Source organism: Pagrus major, chromosome 18 (assembly GCF_040436345.1).
Source record: "Pagrus major chromosome 18, Pma_NU_1.0".
In the NCBI taxonomy this organism is placed as follows: Eukaryota; Metazoa; Chordata; class Actinopteri; order Spariformes; family Sparidae; genus Pagrus; species Pagrus major.
This window is the reverse complement of record NC_133232.1, coordinates 15556809-15575277: the sequence shown is the minus strand read 5'-3', so window position 1 is coordinate 15575277 and position 18469 is coordinate 15556809. Positions and strand designations below refer to the sequence as shown.

Below are 18469 nucleotides of genomic sequence, written 5' to 3'. Positions count from 1 at the left end.
CAAACCATCAAAGAACTAGCAGCGACAAAGGCTAACTGTTATGCTGCCTTACGTCACCTGTGCCTGGGCTTCAAGTTGCACTTGAATACACCACAAACACTACAGCCAGCGTCAACTAGCTTGTATGTTCTGCACCTGTATGAGTTAAAAATGTACAACGATACAACGTTTTCAATTTATTACATATGATGCAAGGTTGGACATGATGGCCTGCTCCACGGGTGCCATTTTGCCCAAAACGTCCTTTTCTCACTTAATGAAGTGCATGCACCTGTGACAACAAATGTCTGTGTATCGGTGCCTTAGACATAATATAGCTATCTCAATCAAGAATATGTCTGATAAAAGGTTGCCAATGGCAAATGAGAAGAGCATTCTGTGCGTCACCTATACTTTAGTTATTTGTTTGCTTTTCTCACCTCCGTTTCTGATTCACTTAGCTGAACAGCCAATAAGAGTGATTTCTTTCACTGACGGGCCTTCGTCAAGGGCTGCCGATGTCAACGTTGTGGGACACACAGCAAAAACTAGGGCCACAGACACTCACGGCCTGGTCTTTCAAGGGCCATAAAAACTCACCACAGCTAATGACTTTGCAACTAACTGTTGTCATAGTAACACAACATGCTTTCCAGCTCGGGAGTTTTTCAGGAGCTCTGCAGTCAGACAAATATTAACCATCAGAGCAGTGATGGAAAGATTGGACGTGGTTAAAAGAAATGCTGATACATGTCAGCCCTCAACACTAGGTACGGGTATTGTTAACATTTTAAAGGTACCACTACTCTTAACGATACTGCTTATTAATCTAGTACTTTAACAGTACTCTTATCGGCTTGTGTGTTTGTGTGTGTGAGTGTGTGTGTGTGTGTGTGTGTGTGTGTGTGTGTTTGTGTGTGTGAAAGTCATGGAAATGGACCACATAATGAAGTGATGAATGTCACTAGTAACAGCAATATCCTAGACTCCCTTACAAATTGAGTGATTTTAGAAGTTATTGCATCATGAGGAGAAAGTTAAGCAACTTTGTGAAACGGCTATGGCAAATTTTAACTCATTGGTGCCTTCTTGTAAATTCAGCATTAAGATGTTTCTTTCCTTGTAAAAAGTGTCAGTTTCTTCGCGGCATTGCTGTAAAAACCTGTACCTTCTTCACCTGACTCCCTTAAAAAAACACAAAATTTTGAACGTGTTGCATTAGGAGAAATTGTATAAAAGTTGTGAAACACTGTCTACAACACATTCTTGACTAATTGGGCCTATTTGTTCATTCGGCAAACGTTATACATGAAGAAACACCCCACTATATGAAAATATAGGACTACACCAGTCCAATATTTTCATATAGTGGGGAGCGACGCGTTTAATGTCAGCCATTGTTTGAGCTATTATCTTATTTATCTATTTCAGTCATAAAGTTGGTTAGGGTTACTTATCATAGAGACCCCAACAAAGTTCATATTATGAATTGACCTTGGTTTGGATGATGCTTCCACCATATCAGACAGAATTGATGACCGCATAGCTAAATATTCAGCTGACTAATGGTTATTAATGGCTATCAACCTATGTTTGTATTGAATTCAATTAACTCTGTGTGGGCTCCTGCTAGCATAACATACCTGAGGTAGATGAGGAACTACGAGCTAGGCGGTCGAAAACTGTGCATTTCACTGTCTGTATGTGATTTACTTTCGCTAGATGTTTTGAAAGATTGCTCATGTTCCCGCTCTTACATGCAAAAGAATTGTTGCACTTGTGGCAACAAGCATTGTCTGCATTGATTCTGTACTTACACTATGTTGAATAATGCCAGAATTTAGAGGATTTTATCGTAACCTGGACAACTATTTTTTGTCCTTGCACCCTATATTATCAAATCCTATCTGAAGATGCAGTCCACAAAAGGGAATCTGTTTATGATTAAAAAAAATATACATATAACTGGAAAATGCAGTCTTCCATAGCATATCACAGCTCATTACAGGTCAGCAAGCTTAACCAGTTGTGGCTTCTGTGAGAACCGAACATGAACTGACCCTCAGGTCCCTGTGCATTGCATGGAGCCAACAGCAGCAAGACCTAACATGGACAATCTCGCATCAGACATATTCCCCCTATCACCTAGCTCCAATACAAGGAACAGCTATGAATTATTACAAACAATTGCTCTAACAGCACAGTGCAATACTGCAGAGCAACATACTACTTTCACTGTCCAGGTTAAATAATAACACATGAAAGTTCTTAGGAGGAGTGGGTATGTGTGGGTTTCTGTATAAGGTTCAATTAGAAAGTAACCACATCCTCATTGCCTCTGCTGTGAGTTTGTGAGAACCATGACGAAAATAGGGGAAACACATAATACCTAGCTGACTGCCTTTGACAGCATGTCCTACACGCATAAACAATCATGAGACCAATTTCAGACTCCTTCAGGATTAGCACCACATGAACAACCACACCGAGTCGAAATACAAGCTTAACTGGGCACATTTCATTATCCAATTCAAGAGCAGGACTCATTCCCATGGTTTGTCATCACTGAAGATACCTGATGTGAAATATATATCAGTCATAGAAAGCCAGACAATCTCTCTGTCTGTACTCTGTCAGCCCTCATAGAAAATCAATGAGCCAGTGAAATGTAGTGCAATGGGACACCCATGGACATCACTAATAGTAGAACTTACCTTGTAGCACATGGGCTATGGCAACCTGCAAAATGATCAGTGTCAAGTACTGTTAGCAGCATACTGCTGTTGGACACACAGCTTGATATTTAAATCCAACTCTGCATATTCTGTTCCACAGGGCCCTGGCACATGATTGATGGTTGTTCTGAATAGAGGCTATCTAAACAGGCCACGGTGAACATGTATTCAGGCTCTGCAAGCAAACTAACAGCCACAGTGTCACAGAAGGGTGTGACAACTACTGAAACAGGTGATAGCCACATTGTCAACCTCATTACACCACTGTGCCTAGGCTTTGATAAAGACATACTGTGTAGTTTCATGCCAGAAGCCTGTGCTCTCTGGGAGGGGATGGAGTTCATAAGTGCACTGGACACTGAATTGGTGCCATAGCCCTGGTCCATCCATCTCAAATGAATCAATGGATTTAAATTCTAAATAAAATGCCAATTGTGCCTGTGTGAAAGTACCAGGCTTTCATAAGCCCCAGGCTTTCATAAGCCCCTTTCAGACATGCACTGTACCTCTGGATTTATCCAGAGTTTACCCAGAGGAGCTCTATGCATGAACACAAATGTCTGCAATATTTGCCCCGGACTTTACCCTGTCCGCTCCCTAGTCCTAAATCCAGGCCATATGTGTGAATAGAGCAAAACATCTGCCCAGCTCGTTCTCTTCTCTACTGAGCCGTCTCTAGCATCCTACCCAGGCGCCATTTCCTGGCCAAACCATACAGAGTATTTTCAACATATGTGAATGTTTAACACGGACAATCTCCTGTTGTGTGCTGCATCTGTGAACAAGCAACTGTCGACAATATCCTGAGCTGATGCTCTGGATATTGTCCAGACTTAATATGTGAAATGGGCTATAAATGGACTGATGCAAAAATCCAGCTCACATCCTGTCTGGTAGTATTGCACTGTAACTCTGTCATCTTCTAATTAACAGTGTGACTCATTTCATTAATTTACCATCATTAATCAGCCTACATGTTTTGCATACCTACGGCTGGAGCATCATACTCATCTCCAAGCAGTATTTCCGGTGCAGAGTATGCCAGAGATCCACAACTGGTTGTCAGCTTTTTCCCTGGCTGAAATTTGTTACTGAAACCAAAGTCAGTGAGCTTGACCAGTCCTTGTTTCTCGAAGAACACCACATTCTCTGGCTTGAGGTCCCTGTGCACCACATGCAGCCGATGGCAGTAGGAGATAGCATGAACAATCTGGGCGAAATATTTCTTAGCCAGCTCTTCATTCAGACCTTCCTCATGTTTCATGATGTAGTCAAACATATCCCCTCCATCGCCTAGCTCCAAGATGAGGTAAAGCTTGGTCTGCGTATCTATCACTTCATATAGGCGCACAATGTTGGGGTGCTGGACCAGCTTCATGCAGCGGACTTCCTGGAAGAGGTGGCCTGTGGCCACAGTGTCCAGTTTAGTCTTGTCGATCACCTTCACCGCCACTTTCTCACCAGTGAAGACATGGCGTGCCAACTTGACAACAGCAAAGTGGCCACGGCCCAGCGTCTTGTCCAGGTCGTACAGGCCAGCAATCTTGCCATCATAACCCCGCTTGAAGCCTGCCATAGCTGAAGAGGGTGATGGGGTGAGGGGAGCCCCCACTGTGGGCAGGGGCAGGTTGGCCGAGTCCTGTGGTTCCAGCTTAGTTCAGTTCATCGAAGGCCGGAGGAGAAACCCATGGCTCCTGCTTCCTAAATGATATGAGAGACACAGTATTACTACAGTTTTGATAAACACTGATTGCCAATTAAACTGAATGAGACATACACAAGTGCAAATAGAATTTAAATCATTTCCTACGTTCACCTCATAGTAATATCTGTCAGACAATACTATGTCTGACAACACGTACCTGCACCCTCCCTTACTCAGAGAGCAGCACTGATCAGAATAATGCTAGTATATATTAACTGAACAGAAAGAGTCAAAATAAATATGCCTAATATTAGCATAAAAACTTCATATTTAACGTTAGATCCTGCTTGCTGAACCTTCCGAGGAGGCGTCGGGCTTGTTTTGACAGGATAGCTACTGCACTACCGATAGCTAATTTATCCCGATGTGCTGCCTCGTGCTGCTACAATGAAATGTGTAAAACTTTCCTAAAACTATCGTAGAAGGCTTTCAATAGCCGCATGTTTAGTCAGCTGTTCTGCTACCACAGCTGCGACTGACAGACTAGTTCAGAAGTCAGCTGCATTACGGGCCCAGCGGTAGCACAAACAACTAACGTTAGCTCATCGTTGCCAGCGGCTAGCTCGTTGTTCATTGATTGATCAACGTTAGCCGACTGGCTGACTAACGTTAACTGGGGTTTTATTTCAACGTTAGAGGGTCACCTACTAATTTACAGACCCATCCACTGATCATTTCTACACAGACACATGTATAACTGAGCGTTGGTCTTACAGGTACACAGGTGCTGCTGTATCACACACAGCTAGCCATAGCTAGCATCTAGCATGCTAAAGTTACTACGGCTCGCTCAGCTCACCTCTCCAGCTTCTCTTTGGTAACGTTGAACATAAAGCCCTGAGTCCGGTCCTTACCGGGTATTTTGGGTGCTCTCTACTGAAGCTTGTCGTAAATTATCAGAGAAGACGAGGAGGGTACCGCCTTTTCGAGGAGACCGCGGCACTCAGACGGTGCCTATGCCCGGGGTTTATCCGTTAAACGAAGCATTGTATCGTTGGCAAGGGCAGCCCTATTCGGAATCGTTGTATCCTCCTAGCAGAGGCGGTGGGGCTGTGATGCTACCTTCACGTGCTGCAAAAAGTGTCGAGATTTTCAGAATTTTTCCAGCATTACAATACAACGTTATACGTGTGTTCGAAAATGTGTTCACTGTTCAAGAGATATGTTTTACAAATATGTAATAGATTAATGGAGTCTTACTATACAAAGCCAAACTTTTCCCAATAAATCTACTTTAATACTAACTTGTATTTTTTCAGATCCAACAGCTATTTAAAAAAAAAAAAAAGAAAAAAATCATTTGACTATTTTGATATTATTGTCCGACGAAAAAGCGCTTACCTGAGGTGCCAGTTGTACACGTTTTACACAGTTTGGAGTCAGAGTCAGGTCCTTACGAGGAGCGGAGAAGGCAGCACAAGAGCATGACCAACCGTATTTTACTCTGACGTCAAACAAGTCCTATTACTGTAACATTCTACTTTTTACACAGCGATAAATAATATTCGGCTCAATGAGTGCCAAATTGATAAAGATATGGTAGTGTGGCCTTAATGACGGGGATAGTTTTAAACGTTTCAATATGTACGATGTGTCGCCGAAATAGCCTATATTTGAATACAGGTCGACAACATCCGACAACACGTGATGCGGTGATCATTCTTAAATATCTGTTTCATTCTACAGCATTTACAGTCTATGTTTTTGTGCGCGGATGCATTGCCCGTCAGTGCGGCTTGGTTCTCCCAACACACGCCGTACAGTGACATCTAGTGGCGGATAAACGAGACGCTTGTTCGGCCTTCTGGGTACTTCACTTATCTGCGTGTGTTCCTTCACTGATCGGATGTGACTTAAAAAGGAAAATGTGGTCTAAGTTTGGAGACATTGCAGGTTGTTTCCACATAAAGAAGAGCGTCTGATTTGGCAATAGGGCGTGTTCCCTCACAGTGTATTCCTGTTTCTGTTGCACTCACAAAGGAATGTGTTTCCTCGCAGCAGGTTGTGCTCTTTCAGGTTTTGTATGACGTGATAAAGTATCAACTTAACAATTGCTTTGACCTTGGCCCTTAAGGTTTTGTACTGTATTTACAGTAATGAGCATGAACTAAAACATAAATTACAAGGGTGTGTTTTTTTCTGGCCAGTTAAAGTACTGTGCAAGGGTACAGGAGGTGTATTGTAAAAGTAGAGGACAGCCACCATGTGAGAGAGACATAACTTATTTTTTTTATGAAATCCAAAGATTGTTTTAAAAGACAGAAGGTCAAAATATATATACCCCAAGGTCCATTTACTTATGGGGGAATATTTTGAAATATACAGAGAGGTGACCAATAGACCTTTTTCACAGGTGACAGACAGTAACGATGGCTAGTGTCCCATCAGTTATGGCTGTGAGCCAGCATCCACGATAATAACATTTATCAACTCTCACCCATGAATGCAGCCATAATTACTGTAATAAAAACATCAATAAAAACAATTGATGGGAGTTTAGGAGCTGAACAGCCTTGGGAACAAAGGTTGCATAATTCATAACTATGTTATCACCTGAAACCACACCTCACACTAAGAATTGTTGTGTTTTCATTAGTTAAGAGTCAACTTTAAATATGGAGCAGGTCATGGATTTAAAAAGGCAAAATGTGAACACAGGGTCTAAGGTGGAGCCCCATTAATGTAATGAAATGTGCTCAGTGGTGCAAAAAACAAAACATATTTGACTTCCTGGGTGTCAAATTACCCCAATCTTCCACATGGCTTCTACATTGTGCAGCCCATTGGGTGTGCACACTAGAGACGTCAGTAGGCAGAGCTACTAATTTCAAGTTTAGCCCTCTGCTAACTTGAATGGGGATAAAATTATTTAATCGTACAGCTCTTCTTGACTTTCCGAATGCTGTTGGACTAAATGGATCAAATTCTGACGGTGAAGCTAGTCTTTTCAGGGAGGTTGTGATGCTCAAAATAACTTATTCAGCATTTAAACCTGCTTCTTCACAATGTAAGCTCATGGGAAAATGTATTTCTCAACCCTTGTGCATCACATGATGTTGTAATGACATGGTTTGGCCACAAATTGGCACTGGGGGCCTGGAGAGCGTTCTCTTGTATCTGCCATGTTGCACCACCATGAATGAAACTGGGTGAATGAGCGATGGAATATAACATATTTCGGTGCTACCATACAAACATCATACTGACTGAATGATACAATTAAGGAATTGACATCCTATTGTGGACTGTGGTATCTTTAAGTATGCTAAACAAGTGTAGTTGACCTGGATTTAAGATCAAGGAGTAGCTGAGTATATCATCTGGAAGAACAGTGTTCATCCTTCCAGCAGATTTCAGCAGAGTTGCACAGTCTAAAAGCACGGAGTACTAAAGCTGTTCTGGAGGTGTGTTGTGAACCAGTTTCTTATTAACACACTTATTTATCCTTCAAGTTGTCATTCATCTACATGGTATTTGTTACTTTCATTATATAAGCCATGTCTTTTGTATTTATGTATACTTACATATTAACTAGATCTAGTGATTGGGATATGTCATACCTACAGCAATAAAAAAAACAAAAAAACAATACAAGTAGTGGTGCTTGCTTTTCTTTTTTTAAACTCAAGATGGGGGTGTTGTATTGCATTTGATATGTTACCACTCTGTGTACCTATATAGTGCACTGCTCTCAAAACATGAATGGAGTTGCTTGTCTGGATATTGAAAAATTTGTTTGATGGAGGAAATCTAAAATAGATGTTTATTTTTTCTGTTTGTTTTTTGTTGTTGTTAGCTCTCTATTACATCACATAGCCACATCACGTGTTTCATTCTGTGATTAATACATTTATTTTGCACCTTTTTCCTTTACTGGGCCCACCAAGAACTTTAAAAAAAGTGTCACAACTCTTCCCGTAAAGATAGCGTGATGAACCCAAATCATACTACAGTTTTGATCATAACTATTACATTGCATCATGGATATACAGTCCCTTTCATTTTCTTATTTAATTTCATTTTGCACTTTTATTATTAAAGTACGGATGTCTTCATGATATTTACATTCCCCACACCAGAAGCACTAATGAAGGTCATCCATGTGGGGATGTACTTCATCTGTGACTCATTTTATCTTCTGCATCCCTGGGTAGTTCAACCTTGGTTAAATGTTAATGGCACTTTCATGGAAGACATGCCAAAGAACTAAAAATATAGGTATCCCTGATAAAAAGAATGGTGGCTGCATTATATTTAGCCGTCTGAGTTTCAGGGTTGTAGTATAGTGCAGGCTGTCAAAAAAGTAAAAAATGAAAGAAGGCCCGTGGTCCTTTAGATAAAAACAAATGCATCACTTTAAATTTTTTTAATTATTTATTAATTACCTTGCAATTTACGTATATGTTGTTGGATTGCCTCTGTATCATGGTCCTGATATTGTGCTGGTCCTGATATTGTGCATGCTGACTCACTATAACAGGTCAAAAATGTCTGCTGCGAATAAAGCTTATGGTGACCAACTCTTAAAACACTTACTTCACTTTGTAAAAAGCTATTTTTAAGCTATTTATTTTTATTGCCTTATAATTCATATTATATCTTATCGGATTATAATCACATCACAGGGGGGGATTTTGCCTGCATGTATAATTAGCTAAAACTAAACACATTTAGCTGATTGCACAGAAGTATTGAGAGTATAAAGAGTATTTTTACATTGTGACATTGTTATATTTTCTTAAATAAAGAATCTCAATACTTCTTTTACGATTATATGCGCAAGATGCAATAATTATCCATAGCTCATGTGATGGAGAGGTCGAGCGTTATCGCGAGATCTGAGCGCGGGATTTCGATCGCGGTAGGTGGAGACTGGACACAGCAGAGCTGAGTCGGTATCCAGCTGCTCTCTCACTGGTTTCCTCGCAGCTAAGCTAGCTCGTTAACAACATGAAAAAGCCGCGGCGGTATCTCGGAGAATGTAATGACTGAACACGCCTTTGTTTCTGCTAACAGTCTCAGTATCCGCCGGTATTCTTCTTTTCATTTCCGCTACATGTCTTGTGTTCCTGTTTAGGACCGTCTCTGCAATATACGAGGCACTGATGCTGCCTAAATGAGCTAACCTCTCAACTGTCTTCAAAGACAAAAGCAACATTTACTGAGACCTGAGGTAAGAATTGTCGTACAGACATGGGCTTTTACTTGAGGTTGTATCGATAAAAAAATCTTGTAGCCTGACAGGTACAGCTGGCTTCGCCTGTGCAGGTGTAGGTATATGTCATAGATGAGTGTGTCCAGCTGCTATCTCGTAAGAATGAAGCGTCCAGCTGATGTACAGCTTTAGTTCTACATAGAGATGTATGTAAATATATTTAACCTAGTATTGAATTAATACCCAATTCGGTTCGATGTCTTTTCAAGTGTTGTTAATATTATACACCTCTAAAACAATCATTTAAAATATACTTATGAAGTTATGATTGAATGAATGAATTAGTGTCTGTCAGCAGTGCAAGAACCTGTATTTCTAATGCCCAAATTGAATTTTGAATGGATATGAATGCATTATGTTAATAAGTTTGAATGCAATTGAACACATTTTCAGACATATCAAAACTACCGTAGACATGCAATGTGTTTTTGCAATTTAGGTGAAAGAAGTAATGGCAGTGGTTATTAAATAGGTGGGTTAATGCTGACCCCTAATCAGCAGCCCATTTCACACTGCCTTTTCAAGGTGGAAATATTGCGCCTCACTGTATGTAGGAAAGGCATAACGAATTTTCCCCCCTATTCCGCCTCTGATCTGCCAGCGGAGGTAGTAATGAAGCCGCGGCAAAGGCAAATCGGCATGTGTAAGCCTGGTAAGCAGGCAGCACAGGACATGGGTGTGATGTTTTGATGGTGTTCACAGTCTGACAACAAAACAGATCTTTCACTGGATATCACTCAAAGTAAAAGATAAATATCCCACACTTCAACCCACTTAAGCAACGCTACAAGACCAAACAACAGTAATATGGTAGCAGGTAGTGTCTTTGGCAACGTATGTGAGGAAAACAATGCCGAATTTAGCAAATGACTTTAACTCGGAATGTCTTTGTCGCCCTCCACTATCATGTTATTGTAGTTACTGTCTTTGGCAACTTACTTAGAAAATACTATACCAGATTTAATGAAGAAAAATAATGCGACCTGGTCAGCCATCATGACCGAGTCTTGAATGAACTTCCCCCCCGGAAAACAGCATCCCTCTTTGAGTAAGAGCCAGACAGGGTCAGCTATTTCAAGCATAAAACGTATTTTTGTCGCTTTCACGGTGCATGGTGGGTCAGTATCTCAAACACCACACAGTATAACAGCATACATATGATTATAAACAGTTTGTTGAGACATTTTGAGATTTACAGGTGGAAGTTGCTGTCACCCTGTCCTGCTGTCTCTTCATCACACTTCTGCCCGGAAAACAATGTCTGTCCTGGCAGTGATTATGTGACGTGATTTCGAGTGAAAAACTTTAGCTGGCAATGTCTTTGTTACCTTCCGCTATTGTGTTGTTGTAGTCACTGTGAAATGCTATGTACATAAAATCAGCTCATTTAAAGAGGAAAAGTCACCGCAACCCGGTCAGCCCTCCCTACTGAGTCTTCAGTGTACTTCCCCCTGGAAAACAGCATTCCTCTCTGGGAATGAGAGCCAGACAGGGATTGATCCTTTAAGACAAACATCATAAATATTAACAAAAGTATTCTTCTTTGATAAAAGAAATACTGTTTTAGTAACGACTATGTTTTCTGTCAATCTTTAAACAAGTAGGGGTGGGAATCACAGAGTAACTGACAGTAGAGTTGGGCAGATGAACGATGCCATCGTCCATCGCCAATGGCTGACAGCCATCGACTACTAATCCCAGACCATCGTTACATCACGATTCAAAAGGCTGCCCGCCAGGGAGCACAATTAAGTGGCGTGTAGGGATGCACCGATCCATGTTTTTTCTCTTCTGATCCGATCCTGATACCTGAATTTGGATATCTGCCGATACCGATACTATTCCGATACCAGAGCTCTGTTTGCTTTAATATTATTATTATCATTATTGTTGCCTCTCTACAGGCAAGTATGATATGTAAGTATGTATGCATGTACGTCCCAAAAGGCAACTTGAGGTAAGTATAAGGTCAGAAAAACAGGAAGTCAGAAAAACAGGAAAACCTGTTAACAGGAAAAATCCCATCCTGAAAAAAAAGATGCAACAGTAAGGGTTTCAAATTGATAGTCAATATTTATTAAATTCCAAAAAACAAAAAATACCTGTCATATTAACACAAATACTTGATACAAATCAAGTAGACACTACTAAAATTCAAAGGGCTGCTTCCTCTGATCAGCACAAATTAAGTACACTGGCTCTTTCAGCATCAACAAATCAAGGTTTTCAAATGTCAAATATTTGAAATAAAAGAAAAGTGCAATAAGTGTAAACATCTTACACACACACTATCAATAAAACAGTGTGCATCTGATCAGCACAAATCAAGTACAGTAGGAGGTTTGGCATTGAAGGTGACCTGGATTAAGCTTAACGCCAGAGTCTCTGTAACTATTCTTCAAAAGAAAACAATAAGTGTTCAATCAGGCTGCGAAATCCCGCGTTTTCCACCACTGAACGGTTGGTCATCGAGTATGATGAAGTTGAACAACTTCTCGGTAATCCCTTTAGCTTTCACGTTGTCTGCTGGGAGTTTACCTTGCTTTTGGAATGACTCCAGAAGTGATTCCTGACGGCTCCTTTCGTCTTTCTGTCCCCTGGCTAAAAATTCCTTGTGCTCTTTCACGTGGTGCTTTTTTAAATATTTAATTGCGTTAGTGGTGTTGTACGTCGCGAGGGAGCTTCTGCCTCTCTGAATAACGGCTTTGCAAACATTGCATTTTGCTGTCTTGCTTTGCGGTGTTTCCAGTGTAAACTATTTCCACATAGCGGACATGTTGGCTAGCCACAGTGCTGCTCAATGCTAGCCAGCTAGCAGACAAGCCGGCAGGATTCACTTGTGGAGTCATTTCAGCAGACAACGTTAAAGCACAGACATGGCTCATGGATCGGAAATCTCCGCAGGTTGGATCGGAAATTTTCGATCCGTGAATTACGTTGGTATCTGACCCGATACTGATACTGGATCGGATCGGCCCCATCCCTAGTGACGTGTACCCTCAGAGTTGCTGTAGGGCAAGAGTTGTTGTTGTTTGTGATATGTGGGGAGAGGAAATGAGCATTACAACATTACATCTCCATGTCCCGATTAGTATTTTCTTATTAAACCAGCTCAGTTAGGTGAACCCAAGACATCCAGTTAAATTTGTGGCAGCAGTGTTTCTTTTCCCATGGGCTGCTGTTTCTCTCAGTCATGTCGTTTTTATACACAGTTTTCTTAGCTTAGCTTCCTTGGCTAGTCGACCAATGTTGTTCTTTGCATATGAAGCTGAACAAAGCTAAGTTACGGACGTGGTGCGGACACAAGGATGCTTAAACCTGGCACAGGGTTGTTTGTCGGTGGTAACAAGAGATAGTTTCCTTTGCAGGGAGAAACAGTGGCTATAGTGGTGAGCTAATACGCAACTGCTGCCTTACGACAACACTGAGGGGGCACGCTGCCTCAAACTCGTAAACAACGATGTCATCATCCATCACGACGTTTCACAGTATATAGGCTCAACCCATCACTGGTTGGTTTGTTGGAGCCGATATTTTGGTCTATTTTTGACATTTTATATTGCTAGATTAATGGTGCGTCTCTTTGCGCCTCATTTTCTTACTGTGATTAGAAATGAGTTGAGGAGGGGCAAAACTGACCAGCACAAAGAAATGCCGGAAGACCACCTTGGTATCAGGGCTCTGTGTGCAAGTTGCCTTGAGCACTTTGAGAGAACAATTAAAAGACTATAAAATATAGAAAATAATCAAATATAACACATCGCTTAGGCTCTGCTGCCTGGCGAGTAGTCCAGTCCTCACAATTTACTACACAGCTCTGGCTATACAATGTAAGCACAAGCCTATAAGCTATAGTCAATATCAATCAATTGCTTTTTTCAACGCCAGAGTCTCATTAACTAATGGGAAACACTGAGTTGCATTTTGGTGCATTTTGTAAGATCTGGACATAATTTTAGTTTAAAACATTTAAAAAATACTAACCCTATCAACAGTGATACAGAGTGTGAAGAAGTACCAGATCTGGCGTTATGTCCAAGATACTTATGTACTGTATTGCAGAGATATCCACTGCTAAGCAGCCAGGTACGGGAAGTCCACCTGGCCGGGGGGCAGTAGAGGGTCACTGTAGCCTCTCAAGCCTCTCAAGCTGTCGCTTCTTGTAATAATACTTCTTGGCCCGAGGGGTGATAGTGAGTCACTGTAGCCTCTAGTGTGTCGCAGGAGATGATGAAGAAGTCAAGCCAACCAGAGAAACTACCGCAGGGAAATTAACAGCCGTTGTTATTTATTCAGTAAAAAGATGCAGAAGCTCCAGAAAAGCGACTTCTATCATCATCTCAAACAACAGTTCCTGAAAGACAACACTTTCGCGGCAGAGTAAAGAAGTGAGGTAAAAAGAAGCTAAACAGCAGTACATTTTGTCAAGGCTTTGTAACGCTGGAGAGCTGGAGAGCTGTGGACAAGTTCAAAGATGAACGCACAACGTTTCTTAAGACCGGTAAGTAACATCTAACGTTGTCTGTTAACTGAAACATATCTTTCATGTAACTAATGACAACACAAACTGTGACAGCGTGATGTGACTTTTCTAGGTATGGTGGGATTGCTAAAGCTCAGCTAAGTGAGCTACACGTGAAGATTTTAAGATAGCAGTCTTATTTTGACTGGCTGTATTTTTGCTCTGCTGTCAGTTATTAGTTATTTGCCTTTATTTGTGACAACTGACTATAAATTGCGATTGTATGGACCCAGTAGTAGACTAAATATTGTCATTCAGTTAATTATATTGTAACGACTTAGCATTATGTTTATGAGACTGTTATCTAACGTTGTTATACATTTTTGAGGACATTACAAGGTTTATTAAGTGTGTCTTACTGTAGCAATGTCACTGTTAGATATTGCGTACAGTTAGTAAATCATGAACTTCTTGCTCCAGGACAATAAGCAGCTCTGGTTTCTACCCCCATGAAGAAACAGCCAGGCCTGCAGAGCTGGAAGATCCCGCTGTATCAAGCATTGGACCGAATGACAGTGACAAGTAAGTCTAAAGTGACTGAAGATCACAGTTAGTTGTACTTTATTAAAATTAAAGATCCTACTAATCATATCTTACATGGACAGAGGGCTTTACAGAACACATCAAAACACTAGTGTTCACACTGTACACATCTTAGCCTGATCATATCACTGTTCATACTGTATAATAAACAGGAGCAGAGCAGAAATCCAGTCCAGCCCTCCCAGTGATGTATTACCACCCTGCCCTTTGTTCTCATCTGAAGAGGAGACCTTTAGGAGGAGACCCAAGGCAAATTCCATCCTCTAAAAAAAGGAGGGTCATTTTGGTGTCCGCTTTTGCACTGATATTTTTGTAAATTTTGTAAACTTTGTAATAAATGGCAAAACATGAAATGAGATTTTGTGTTGAGAATAACTGAAATGAAACATTTCAACCTGCTGGAAAGGCTTTTGTGCCAGCTTTACTCAAATATAGGTTACAGTGGTTGTTTAGTATGCCTGCATCCACCGACCCTGTGTTTGTAACTTTAATAGAATGAGTTCTCAGAATTTAATACCAATGTATACCTTCAAAAGTTTAATTTAGAACTTAGCTACTGTGTAACAAAAGAATGCAACTGAGCAATGGTGATATAATGGGTATATAAATACATGCATAGTAATAATTTTATCGGCCTTTACAATTTTACCGAAGTGCAATAATGAATTTGCATAGAAACAAATTAAATATATAAGATAAATGGCAAAAAGGATTTGAACTAAACCTTGAGAAAGGGGGAAATATTGCCCCTGATTCATTTGATGCAGGTGGCTGGAAATTACAAATAGCTCCGTTAAGCTGTCTGGGCACAATAGCTTACGATCTCAAGGAAATTTATTTTGATTTATTAAAATGTGTAGCCTTTGGGCTGTAATGTTTGAGTGAAATTATCTTTTCACATTAAAGACCATGAATGTCAGAGGGTAAGGTAAAGGCAAATTTATTCAAAGAGAATAAATATTTGGTCCACAAAAATCACACAGCAATCACGTAGGCTAATGATAACAATATAAACAGCAACAACAACCGAGCGTCTCTTGGCGTAAGCGTAGCGTACTCAGCATGAAGGTGTATTTGCAAATGCTCATGCAAATTGGTAGTGTTAGAGTCCTTTGCTGGTACCATACATTTGCAGAGATAGTAAATTGCTCCTGTTAAGTCCCTTGGCTTGCTGGTTGCATCTGGTTTAAAACCAAAAAAAAACAAACTGGTGAGTTTGTCTTCTTAAATACATTAGCTAAAAATACGTGCTGACAATACGTGCTGGGGAGGGGAATTCCCCACCCACTGTTTAATTTTGCAATACTAATGAGTAATAATACAACATTAGAAATATTTATATTTTCCATAACTGAAGAAACAAGCTGTTCTCAGAGAAAAATAAGGTCCCCAGAACACTGTTTCAAGCTAGAAAGGAGGCAGGGTCCAGCAAATATAAACAGTAAGTAAAACAGTATGACATGTATAAAGAGTTTGTTTATTACATTTTTTTAGGCATAAAGTCACTGAAGATCTCTCTTCTGATTAAAAATGCTTCTGCAAAACTACATAGTGCACGTTTTTATATTGATGTAGTTTATCTTAAACCCCCTGCCATTAAAATGTGAATCTTGACCCCAACATTTTAAAGAGAATTTTACAGGCTGTTTTCATGGTTCTGATATGCTGGATTCTAGATTTTGATTGGCTGCCTCAGTCGAGGAAGTTTTAGCCGTTTAGCTGAAGTTTTGTTAAGTCTTGTCACATCTTGATTTCATCATTGCAATGTGATTTGATGTCAGTTGTCATTGTTCTTTTGTTTTCCCTGTTCTCTTTTACGTCTGAAATGAGTGGAGATGTTCAGCAGGCTTGTGGAGGAGCTGGTGTGCATGGCCCTCAAATGTCCTGTGTGTCAGACAAATGCAAGGCAGTAGTGATACCCAGGTCTTGTTTTTCCAAAACCCACACCCACCCAATCTGTTATGAGAGCCAACCACCCCACCCAACCCATTAAAATATGCGCTAATCAACAACCCATACCCAGCCCGACCCACAAAAAACATGATGCACCATATGAGCACTAGACTGATAAATGAGGACCAGACTGAGAGCAGCCTCTGTCCATGGTGCAGATTCTGCTGCTGGGAGCAGAGGAGACCAAAAAAGTTAAAAAAGTTACGAACTTGGACAAGCAGCCATTACCTTTTCTTTTTGTGGGGATTTAGCCAGGGCTTGCCCTCCTACATGCATTCTCTTAATGTCACAAACCCGTCTTGAATGGGCAATCAGCCTTCTCTATAAAGGGTTCCCAGATGTGGAACTCACTATCGACCGAAATAAAACTAACCCGAGACATTAGGATTTTTAATAAAAATGTTAAAGTCTGGCTGAAACAAAATCAGAGCTGTATGCATTTTTAATGGGTCATGACTTGGTATGATTTTAGATGTATTGTACATTTTATTGTATTGGTATGTAATGTTGTTGTCTTTTTTCTTACCTTCTTTCTTTTACTAAAAGCCTAACTAGGGACGGGAGTTGGAAACTAGCATTAGCTATAATCTCTGTATGCAGAACATCAGTCACATTGACTTGTTTGTAACGAGTGGAAGTGTTACTATGTTAACCTGCATTGTCCCTATCAAATAAACTAAATTAAACTAAATTAAATTAAATTAAATTAAATTAAATTAAATTAAATTATATAAGTTATAAATTGGAGTCTTTTTCAATGTAATTATCTAGTGAAATGGTTTGCAAGCTTTTGTGCACATGCACTGTCTAAAGATTCAGGTTTCTGACTGGCTTAATATATTATTTGGACTGTCTGAGGTGTCAGGGACAAGGACAACTGTCGGAGGATTCATCCAGATGAGAAACTTTCCATTTAGATTCACCTGTAAAGGTGGTAATAATAATTTTGTGATTTTGGATTATCCATTAAACCTCCTCAACTTCACTGAAACCCTGGTGTGTCAGTCTCGAGTGGGAATGCATGTAAAAAGTGATGTGACATCATAAGAAACCCTAGTTTCGACTGAGTCCAGTGTTATTTCTCTCACCGTGTTGGCGAAATCCTGTGAGTTTTTGATGAGGTGTTGAGTGTTACCGAACAGAGGAGCTAGGATACTGGCTAAGTAATATGTTATAGGTAACTAAGCTGATGCTACTGCTGATGGGTCTGAGTGGTGCTCCTTCCTTGTGTATCTTGGGGAGTCCATACATGGGATGGCTTCCCCCTGGTACAGTCGGTAATATAATGGCCTGTCAACAGTTTTGTCCCTTTCGAGTTTTTGCAGAAATTCTTTAACCTTCTTTTTGTAGCTACTGGTAGGATCTCACCTCAGTGTCTCATAGGTGTAGCAGATTAATGACTTTGGTGTGGTAGTCGGTTGTGTTTCGCACTACAGTGCATCTCCCTTTGTCTGCCGGCAAGATGGTGATGTTCCGGTCTCTTTTGAGTGATGCCAGGGCCTTCCTTTCCTCAGTAGTGAGGTTGAAGGGGGGGTGCTTTTGCATTAGGAAGAGTGGCTGATACCTTCAACCTTAGCTGTTCTGCCTCTGTGATCTACTACTGGTATCTATTCTGGAGTTACTGCAAAGTTCAGTCCGTTGGCAAGGACATCCTTCTTTGGTTGGGTGAGCTCTTTGTTGGACAAGTTTTTCACCCACTTCTCTTGTATGTCTGGATGTGCTATGTTGTTGATGTCCTTATTTTTCCAGGTGAGAGTTTCTGTTCTGTGCGAGTTGCTTTGACATGCCTGTAATGTTTGGAATTTTCGTTTCTGCCA

At 40.6% G+C, this 18469-nt stretch overlaps 2 protein-coding genes across 3 annotated transcripts in view; one reads left to right on the top strand and one right to left on the bottom strand.

Annotated features, from left to right (window-relative positions):
* Positions 1-5437, bottom strand: part of snrka (SNF related kinase a) — a 62415-nt gene extending 56978 nt beyond the window's left edge. The window contains 2 exon segments of the mRNA XM_073487602.1: positions 3702-4415; positions 5274-5437. Of these exon segments, the coding sequence (XP_073343703.1) occupies positions 3702-4290 (589 nt within the window). The 5' untranslated portion in view covers positions 4291-4415; positions 5274-5437.
* Positions 5438-9322: 3885 nt separating this feature from the next.
* pomgnt2 (protein O-linked mannose N-acetylglucosaminyltransferase 2 (beta 1,4-)) overlaps positions 9323-18469 on the top strand; it is a 28852-nt gene continuing 19705 nt past the window's right edge. The window contains exons 1-2 of one of the 2 annotated variants that reach the window (XM_073487054.1): positions 9323-9400; positions 9497-9592. The gene's annotated coding sequence lies outside the window, so the exon portion shown is untranslated. Of the gene's footprint in view, positions 9593-18469 lie in introns of both variants that reach the window. The other variant, XM_073487053.1, reaches the window with a different exon arrangement.